This window comes from Nothobranchius furzeri, chromosome 16, assembly GCF_043380555.1.
Source record: "Nothobranchius furzeri strain GRZ-AD chromosome 16, NfurGRZ-RIMD1, whole genome shotgun sequence".
Taxonomy (NCBI): Eukaryota; Metazoa; Chordata; class Actinopteri; order Cyprinodontiformes; family Nothobranchiidae; genus Nothobranchius; species Nothobranchius furzeri.
Genome location: NC_091756.1, coordinates 3,706,879 through 3,717,541, shown reverse-complemented (window position 1 = coordinate 3,717,541; position 10,663 = coordinate 3,706,879). Strand labels below are relative to the sequence as shown.

At 41.4% G+C, this 10,663-nt stretch overlaps 1 protein-coding gene across 3 annotated transcripts in view; it reads left to right on the top strand.

Moving 5' to 3' along the window:
• ryr2a (ryanodine receptor 2a (cardiac)) overlaps positions 1 to 10,663 on the top strand; it is a 710,821-nt gene that overhangs the window by 25,123 nt on the left and 675,035 nt on the right. For all 3 annotated transcript variants that reach the window (XM_070545357.1, XM_070545356.1, XM_070545355.1), the window contains exon 2: positions 6,885 to 7,004. In XM_070545357.1, the coding sequence (XP_070401458.1) occupies positions 6,885 to 7,004 (120 nt within the window). The remainder of the gene's footprint in view (positions 1 to 6,884; positions 7,005 to 10,663) is intronic.

Below are 10,663 nucleotides of genomic sequence, written 5' to 3'. Positions count from 1 at the left end.
ATACATATATACATACCCACACACACACACACGCACACACACACACATATCCATAAGCGTACTGAATAAGTATTAAAAACTATAATAAAAGGATGGTTAAAGAATCTACAGATTCAGGAGAGACATGGCTGAAGGAAAGAAACTGTTCTTGTGTCTGGTGGTTTTTGTGTACAGCGATCTATCGCGTCTGCCAGATGGGAGGAGATGGAAGAGAGTAGATGCCGGATGTGTGGCATCTTGGACAATATTCCCTGCCTTTCTCCTGGCCCTGCTGATGTACAGTTCCTGGACAGAGGGCAGCTGGGCACCAATGATTGTTCCTGCTGTTTTAATAATACAGTTAAAAAATAATACAGTTAATAATACTGTTTTAAAAAGCTGTTAAACCTGTCTGATAATTTCCTGGTCATTAAGCGGCTGAGGGCATTGTTAATCACTTTCAGCTGTATTGGTGTTCATGGACGTAACGACAGGTGCACTAAAGTGGCAACAATTACAAAACCCTCAAAACAGGACTGGTTCAACATGTAGAGGTCATTTCAAGTTTCTCCCTCTGGGTCTGTTTCGGCTGGTTTTCCACTCGTGCTGGTTTTGGCTCTCTACTGGCGGTATGAGGCGATGCCTTAACCCTACAGAAGGTGCACAGGTTGTCCAACTTCTCCAGGATGGCACATCCACGCGTGCTGCAGCAAGAAGGTTTCATGTGTCTCCCAGCACAATCTCCAGAACATGGAGGAGATTTCAGGAGACTGGCGGTTATTCTCGGAGAGCTGGGCAGGGCCGTAGAAGGTCCACAACCCATCAGCAGGACCGATCCTTTGTGCAAGGCGGAACAGGCTGAGCACTGCTCGTGCCCTACAGAATGACCTCCAGAGGGCCACTGGTGTGAACGTCTCCACCCAAACAATCAGGAACAGACTTCATGAAGATGGTTGAGGGCCCGACGTCCTGTAGTGGGCCCTGTGTCGCTGCCCAGCACCGTAGAGCTCGACTGGCATTTGCTCAAGAACACCAGAATTGGCAAGTCCGCCACTGGCGCCCTGTACTTTTGACAGACGAGAGCAGGTTCACCCTGAGCACCTGTGATAGACGTGGAAGAGTCTGGAGAAGACAAGGAGAACGTTATGTTGCCTGCAACGTCGTTCAACATGACAGGTCTGGTGGTGGGTCAGTTGATGGTCTGGGGAGGCGTATCCATGGAGGGACGCACAGACCTCTACTGCCTAGAAATGGTGCTCTGACTGCCATAAGGTATGGAGATGAATCCTTTGTCAGACCCTACGCTGATGCAGCAGGTCCTGGTTTTCTCCTAATGCAGGACGATGCCCGGCCTCATGTGGCAAGAGTATGCAGGCAGCACCTGGAGGATGAAGGAACTGAAACAACTGAATGGCCTTCACGATCCCCTGACTTAAGCCCAATAGAACATCTGTGGGACATTATGTTTCGGTCCATTAGGCGGCGCCAGGTTGCTCCTCAGACTGTACAAGAGCTCAGGGACGCCCTCACACAGATCTGGGAGGAAATGCCACAAGACATCATCCGCCGTCTCATTAGGAGCCCCGACGTTGTCAAGCATGCACACAAGCTCCTGGGGGCCACACAAGATACTGAAAAGTATATTTAGCTGCAGAAATTAAGTTTTTGAAATAATGGACTAGCCTGCCACGTCTTCATTTTACTCCGATTTTAGGGTGTCTACACAACTGAGCCCTCTGTAGGCTGATAACTTCTATTTTCATTAAAAGACTTGTCATCCTTTTGTTCCTAACACATTGCCCTGTCCTTATTTGTATAGATATCCAACTTCATATCGAGATCTGGTGTATCTAATGTGTTTCTTTAGTGTTCCTTTAATTTTTGTGAGCAGTATATTTGACAAAGGTCAACGCTGGGGTGGACAGGTCAAAATGCCAATTTGGTAGAGCTTAAATAACTTGTCCAAGGCACATGTCATCCCATCATTTACCAGAAGGGTCACCATCCTGGCAGTGATGATATACAGATTAGTTGAGCTCTTCAAGTTGCTGACACAGATCTTCTGTGATTAGGTCCCTCATGTCTCCGAGTTTATGCAGAGTGGTGGTTCCTGCCTGCAAGACAAGGCAAAAAATATGAATAATAAGAGATCAAAAGCAACAAAGTAACTGGTAATGTTACACCACATGGCTTAGGCGGTATTGCCGTATGCAGCCAGTACTGAGATATAGCAATGGTGTCAGTTCCAGTACCATCATGAAAAAGACAGTGCATGCAGGAGACAAGGATTAGAAAAAATGAAAGCCAAAATAAATAAAAAAGGTAAATAAAAGTTATTTCATCTAGAAAACAGAAGCATGGTTGAATTTTTGGTTTTAATTAAATAGTTAAAAATGTTTTTGTTCAACTTTGGGAGACTTTCCATAACGTTTATGAATGTGATGTCACCATGTGACAGCACGGAGGACAGCGGGCCGAGAGACAAATGGCAGCTCGCGCTTTAGCTGACTGGTGTCTAAAAACAACACAACGTCTGCAGTTTAGGAGGATTCTGCTGGTTCGAATCAAACTTAGAGGGCAGGAAAACACTGATTAGGTCATTTGTGTGAACAAAAGATGACCACGAAAGATGCACGCTCCGTCAGAACCACAGAGGAGTGAACCACAGCTGAAATAGCACCTTTCTATTAGGAGCCTGTTATTAAAAGACAACAACGCACGTTTCTGGTGAACAATGAGCTGTCAGCCTTCCCCAGATGCCGCAACTAGCACCAAAGTACCCGTGTGTCGTGCTCATTGAAGCGGGTTTTCAGCATTTGGAGGCTGAAGCCGAAAAAGCTGCTTTTTTAGGCGCAAAATCTTTTTATAAGCTGCGTTTAAAAAAAAGGTGTTAATGGTATGTGTGTTATGTTGTTGTTTTAGTGTTTGTTATTCAGTTTCGTAATGGAGATTGTCCAAACAGCTTGGTAATTCCATTTGAGGCCTACGTCATCGTTTTTAAAGGGACTTTTCGGACTTTAGAATTTTTATGCTCGCGATTGCCCCCTCAGGCCAAAAGCGTAACGGCAGCTTCAATAGTAGGCTCATGCACGAGGCGCGCATGCTGTACGTGCACACTCCTTAACGAAAATACCAGCTGAGACAGTCCCGTGTGTGTGTGTGTGTGTGTGTGGCCCGGAGGACAGAGGACAGGAGAACGCACAGCTAATTAATTAAATACTTTGGTTCTGTACCTTTCTCTTCAGCACAGCCGACAAAGGTTTATGATGGGTCAGTCCTCCTGCATGCTCAGATCATTCCCTTCCCTTGCTTGAAAAATTGTTCCAAAATGAAAGTTGAACCCACATCTTTTTTATCTGTGAATTCAATGCCGTTCGGCGAGTCTCAAATAAAAATTTGGGCGTCTTACTGTAAAAATATACCATTAATGTAAAAAATAAACTCTAAATAAACTATGTTCACATCCAGAATTGAATCCAGGTCTTCTGCATGGGAGTCAGAAAACTTACAAGGTGAGCTACACTAGTAGCTTTCACGGTATCCGTAACATTTATATCCTTGATGACAGCTGAAACAACGTTCAAAGAACGGTTCGGAGTGAAAATGGCTATTTTGTTGCTAATTAGCAGGAAATATCTAGAAGAAAGTTCTACAGAAAGTAGCTAAGGGTCCTCAGAAATGTAGCTAGCTTTGTCACTAGGCGTTAGGAACAGCGACAAAGTGGCACTGCCTCTCTCTCTGCTGCTAAAGCTACGGATAGCAAATGCTACGGGCGATGCCTGAGCGTGAACGCGCATGAAGCAGCCTGCTCGACCCGAGCATCTCTCACAGTAAAAATGCCAGGGCTCATTCTACAGGACCAGGGCATTGCAGGAGAACGTATGAAGAAGATATTTATTATTTCTACACATGTTCTGGCTGTCACACTTCCATAATGCCCCTTTAAACTAGTCCCGGTAAAATCGTACACTTTGGTGAAATGTGGAGGAAGCTAGACGGTATTAAAATTTGGGTACCGCCCAAGCCTATACACCACACTAGCTCAAATGTCTAAATAATCACAAATTATAGTCCTTGCAAAAAAAAAATAAAAATAAATTAAATTAAAAAACAGAGATATAATTGGCTTTGCAACCATGAAGTCTGGAGCGGTAAACGGCTAACGATGTCCAATAGCAGCCATTTTGAAAAGGAAGACACACAAAATCCAAAACTGAGGAGAAAAGTAGTTTAAATGGAATCCTCCTTTCAACATGGGCGAGACTTTTTCCCAGTAAAATTAGTACAAATTGACTTTTGACTTTTATTTACAGCAATTTATATCATTATCTTCTCTATCACTCATCTTTTTTCAGATTTAGAGAAACAATAAACCAGTAGGACAATTTGCTAATTATAACTATATATTATTATTACTATTCTCATGCCAGTGCATTTAGCCCTGTATCACAATTCTTGCAGTGTTTCAGCTTTAACTGTAGTTTAAACATTTGGTCTATGTTTGCATAAATCATTGTAACCAGACTGGATGGACACACACCATCTGCTTAGTCTTCCATCACCTCCCTCCATTGGTAGCCACGGTTTTCTGTTTTGGAATGATGCTGACTTCCCACCGCCTGATTACCAGTACTTTATTCCAAACTCAATATCCAGCTTAAATAAAGAGAAATAATTTTAAACTACTATAAATCAGCAGTGTTATTGATGATATCAGACATCCACTTTATTGAATGAAGGAAAATCATGAAGCCTACCTGACTTGGCATGTCCAGAAAATGTGGATATTCATTAAAGTTGTCAGCCATTGGGCTGCTCTGCTCCTGTGTTAATGTCTTTCATTAAAATGTTCAGTGGTACTGGAAATGCTAATAACATTTAATTTCTACTACTATAATGGAATGGTTACTTTACTTTATGTAAGCTTTGGTGTAAAAGAGTTTTCTATTGTAGGGCAAGGATCTTGAATGTTATAAATGGTAACGTGAGCAAGTGTAAAACGGTTCTCGAGTTGTCACCTGTATCACCTGTACTGTAGTTAAGTTTTGGACCTTTTGCTGAAGACCTCTTAAGTTCCAAACACCTAATTACAATGTATAGATGACAACTCAGGAATTTTTCTAGACTTGTTTTGATGATACCTAAACATTAAGCATATAGATGAAACTTCATTAAATCATAATTAATCAAATTAATTAGGTCCAAAACAATGTAAATTGTGCCATTAAATTGAAATTAATATTGTCAATTGAACCTAAAGCAATACAGTTAATACAATGAACAAAGTGTTTAAATTCGAATTAATGGTGTTAAATAGTGACAATGAAAGGAAAGCTGTTGCTTTTATATAACAATTTCACTTCTGGTATACATCACCATTGAAATTGCAGATAACAACCATATTGATTTATGTTTAATTGACCAAGTTTTGTGGAAAAGATTGCCTTAACTTTGTCAATTAAATCCAACGTTTTATTTCTTAGATCTATTATGTACATGTTAGCAATAATCTGTTTTAAATTATGTTTGTGGATTAAATGGTACAGTGACTTGCCATACTCCTGCTGCGGCGTATGGAGCAGACTTGAACCAGCAACCTGGCGGCTGCGGTTTTGCTACATAGCGCTGCAGACAGCTAAGAATAAACAGGATGATTGGGACTTTTTTCCGCTTGTAGAGTTTAGATTTTCTTAGTTTCACAGCCATCATTTTTTTCAGATTCCCGCTAGCATTAGCTAATCTGCTCGTTTCACTTTTCATCCCAAACTTTGGACCGTTTCTGCCTTTGCGTCTTTGTTGGTTTCGCTGTTTTCCTCCACGGCACCTATTAGCACATCGCGCACCAGTAAAAGTCCTCTTCCTTACGCAATAACAAGCTCCTTACCTTTGTTCAATAAAGTTTTGGGGGAAAAGTAACTTGAAATGATGTCGCACGAGTGCTACGTCTAAAAATAGTTGATCACATAGAGAGTCTTTTTTTCATCGCACAACATATGTTGCACTGTAATTAAAGTAACAGCAAAAAAAAGAGGAGTTTGCTGACCCGATATATCGAATCGAATCAAATCGTGATAATTGATTCTAATCGTTGAGAATCAGAATCAAATCGATTCTGTAAATTTGAATCGATGCCCAGCTCTAACCAAAAGTCATAGCCAGCAAAAGCAGAATGCTTTGATACCAAATTTGCTTTAATAGCTGAAGAATAGCGGAAGTAGTTCAGTGCCAAAAATGCTCAACAGCATTAAAACAATAAACATTTGAAATATATCAGTCTGTTTGTAATGAATGACTCTAATATTTCACTTTTAAATGGAATTACTGAAAAAATGAACTTTTTCAGTATATTCTAATTTTATGACCAGCATCTGTGTGTAATATACTTGCTGTACTTATATTTGTGACATTGCCCATCGAGTCGGCTTCCTCCCACAGTCCAAAAACATGAGTGTCAAGTTAATTGGCCATAGATGTGTGTGTGTGTGTGCAGGTGTGTGTGTGTGTGTGTGCTTGATGGTTTGTCCTGTGTGTCTCTGTGTTGCCCTGCAATGGACTAGCAACCTGCCCCGCCTGCATGCTTGGAGACTGCTCGAGATAGGCACCAGCCCCCCCGCTACCCTGCGAGGATAAGCGGGTATAGGAAATGGATGGATGACATCACTATGTGCATTTTGTAAAAAATAGTCATTAAGGAGATTTGGAAAGTCATTGAAAATACCGACAAAGTCACTGAGCTGGAAACATTGTTAACAGTATTAAAAGTAGTTCGCAGAGGAGCAGCAAATTAGTAAATGACTGCCTTTCAGTCTAGAGATACATGCACACAATTCTCTAAACAAACAGAAAAGCCAATATTCCTTGATAAATAACGGAGCTCATTCTTTTCTGTGTTTCTGTGTGTTTAGGATGATGAAGTGGTCCTGCAATGTTCAGCTACGATCCAAAAGGAGCAACAGAAACTCTGTCTGGCAGCTGAAGGCTTCGGAAACAGACTCTGCTTTCTAGAGTCTATCTCTAACTCAAAGGTGCAGTACGTGGGCTCCTGGAGTACGACGACACAGTTTTTACTTATTTTAACCACAATCTATTATGACTCACTTACATAAATGATTCAACTCAACATGTGTCAAACTGACCGAGTCAGTAATCACTGGTAGCCATCCTGTTCCAATAAGTAATCAGCTGTAACTTAAATGTAATGTAACTTTAGCAATCTGATGATGGACTTAGTTCAGTAAAACTTAAAAATTCCCAACAACTCCAGGAAACAGTTCATTGATTCCACAAGGTTTACTGAGAATCATGTAAAACTGTAACTAACACTATAGAAAAATACTTACGAGGAAATCACAACATCTGTAAAGATTAAGTATTACCTCAAAGTTACATGCTGAAGAGTACTTACAGGAGCTGATGACTGGAAAAGCCCACACATTTTGATAGCATAACCTCATCTTGTTTTTAGTTATCTCACTTCTGGTCCCCTAACATACTTGAGCCCTTGTTCCATTAGTACCCTTTTGACTCGCACTAATCCGTGTGATTGGAGTGTGCTTCCTTTAGTACACAGCAAAACTAATACTGTATCTTACTCAGTTTAATCTGTGTAAGATTTTTACACGTAAACATCTTGAGTTGATTTAAAAGCACTGAAATTGGGTGTATCAAATATACCAATATTAAGTAAGTTTAAGTAGTATTTGCAATCAGAATGAATAATCTTGTCACAAATACCATAAATATTGAGTAAATGTTACTATGAACACAGTTTAAAACAGCTCAAAAACATGAGTAGAAGTAACCAAAGAAGATAAGTAAATAATAATAAATAATAATCGAAGACACATGTTAATACTTCATGTTACTTAAAGGTTGAATATTAAAGGTTGAACAGGAACACCAGAGAGACATCTAGTGGGTGGAGATTGTAGTTACAACAATACAACAGGGTTTCCAGGTGTTGGGATGCAAGGATTGCTGACAATACGAGACGTGACCAGCCAGCAGCATTTCCAGGGACCGATCCGCACAGGGTAAGGACTCATTTTCACTAATACGTTTATTTTACAACAGTATTTGATTTTAGCCTTTCTATTATCTATTAGCTGCATACTGTAGATAGTCTTATTTTGTCTTGTTATCAGTAGCCTGCTAAGATGGCGCGTTGTCATGCATGAAGATTATTTTATTACGAAAGGCACAGTTCTTCCTTCTGTACCAGGGAAGAAAGTGGTCAGTCAGAAACTCAACATCATTTGCCAAGGTCATCGTCACACCTTCAGGGACCCCAAAGGGGCTGACCAGCTCTCTTCCTGTGATTCTGGCCCAAAACATGACTCCACCATCTCCTTGCTAGGGTCACAGCCTTGTTGGAACACTCTGGCCGTCCACCAACCATCCACTACTCCATCCATCTAGACCATCCATGGTCGCACAACACTCAACAGTGAAGAGGGCTGTTTGAAAGTTAGTCTTCAGATATTTCTCTGCCAACTGCAGTCGTTTCTGCTTGAGAGCACTGTTTAGTGGTGGCTGAACAGGAGGTTTACGCACAGGTGCAAGCCTCTGGAGGACTCTAATTGATGTCCGTGGGACTCCAGAGGCAGCAGCGGCTTCAGATATCCGTTTGCTGCTACATAATTGCATTTTAGCAGCTGCTCTCTTGATCGGATGCATGGATCTGGCAGAAATCTTCCTCAGTTTGCCTTTATCTCCACAAACCCGTCTGCGCTCTGAATCAGCCACAAATCTCTTGACAGTGCGATGATCACGCGTAAGTTTTTTGTGAAATGTATGATGTTGTCACACCTCGTCCAAGGCACTGAACTATTTCACACTTTTCGGCAGCAGAGAGGTCCTTTTGCTTCCCCATATTGGTTGCTAACTGTGGTCTGCTTAATAATGTGGAACGTCCTTCTTTAGCAGTTTGTCGTTTAATTGGGCACACCTAGTGAACTAATTATCACAGGTGTCTGAGATTTCTGAGCCCAGATACACAATGCCACCCACGAGTTAACCCGAAAACCAAAAAACTGAATCTTTGTGACGCTTAAATAGAACTGCATAACAATTTGGATCAGGGCTTAATAATAATGATAATTGTAGCTCATGCAGAGGCACAGAGAGCGGCAGTTAGGATGGAAGAGAATAGGACTGAGACAGGTTGGTATAAAGCTATCAGTGTAAAAAGTTAGTATAAAATGTATTATATATGTGTATATATATCTTTTTGCTTGTTAAGCTAGTGATTGGATTCGTACTTGTCAAAGGGGATGTACTCATTCATGCTAAGCACTGTACATTTTACCTTTAATGTTCATATAAAAACTTAAAGGTAACAGCTATCAGATTCTTAATCCAGTTACAGGAATACAACCTGGCCAAGTCATGGACAGAAGAAATTCGTTTCTTCATGTCTGTATGTTCAGTGGTGAAATTGAAAGACTTGTTTGCATTGAAATCGCTTTTTTCTGTGCCATCTGCTTCATCAGGAACATCTTCAGACGCCCACGCTTGAGGGGTACAGGGAGCTTGGAACAGTGAGCACAGGCTGTTTTTGATACCCTCAGGATGAACCAAGCCCAGAATGGAGCCCTTCAACCTGCTGACCTTCCTGGGGTGCCATGCGGCAAACGTGGAAATGGAAGAGACATGCCCACACTCTGGGAGAAGGTTTTTTGTGGCAAGGAACCCAATCACTGTGTCTGCCAACTGCCACACTTCACCTTTTACTATTCAGATGAAGGAAACGTGAGTTCACAGGCAGTACCGGGAGAACCTGATGGTGGTCAGGCCTGCCAGAGACCCAGGAGATGGCAGCTGGGAGGACCGCAATGCTGCCTCCAGTCATTTCATCTCTTGGCAGCATGGTGCTCGTGGGCGTGGTCGTCCCTAGCTGCTGTGTGTGGGTGATCACGGACTGTTATCCATATTCTTACGGACAAGTTTTGTTTCTGGTCGCTAACGTTACCCTCACTGTGTGTTGCTACGCCTTATACCATGTGTGTGGATAGTGCTGTACTGTCAGGAAATAACTTCTACGTAATTATCTGGAAATACCGTATTGACTTGAATATAGCACGACCCCGATTATAAGACAGCTCCACATTTTAAAATGATTTTCAATGGAAAAATACCTCGTCTTTTTTTCGGGTCAGTGTGTTAAGTTGTGTATAAATAATAATAATAATTACATTCTTTTCCTGTTTTTGTGTTAATTAAAGAGGAAATGATCTAAAGTGTCAAGCATTGTTTTACTCAACCCAAGGTAGAACATCGCCGTCACGTATCGTACCAAGCCTGGCTTTGGCCACATTCTCAACAGGTAACAAAACAAGTTATCAGTAAACACTCAGTTAAGGTTTGTTAACAAGTAGTTGTTTCTGAACATCGTGTTTCTGGCCTTTCTTGCAGTTGGAGGTAAAATAGGAAGTTGCTAGAGTACAAGAAAAGCTTTGCAGCGTAGGACATAGGTCGTCACACGGAAGTTCTTCCGCCTGGATTTTTGTGTGCTTCATCAGCGTTCCACATCTTAACGGTCTGGTCTCCAAACCAGAAAAACACTCTGCTCCTAACCGTGCCATCTGTGAAGAGAGTCAAAATGAGACTATTTTCTCTTCTAATAAAGTTAGTCTTATTCGGTTTCGTTAAATGAATTCTTTACGGAGAACACCTACCATGTACC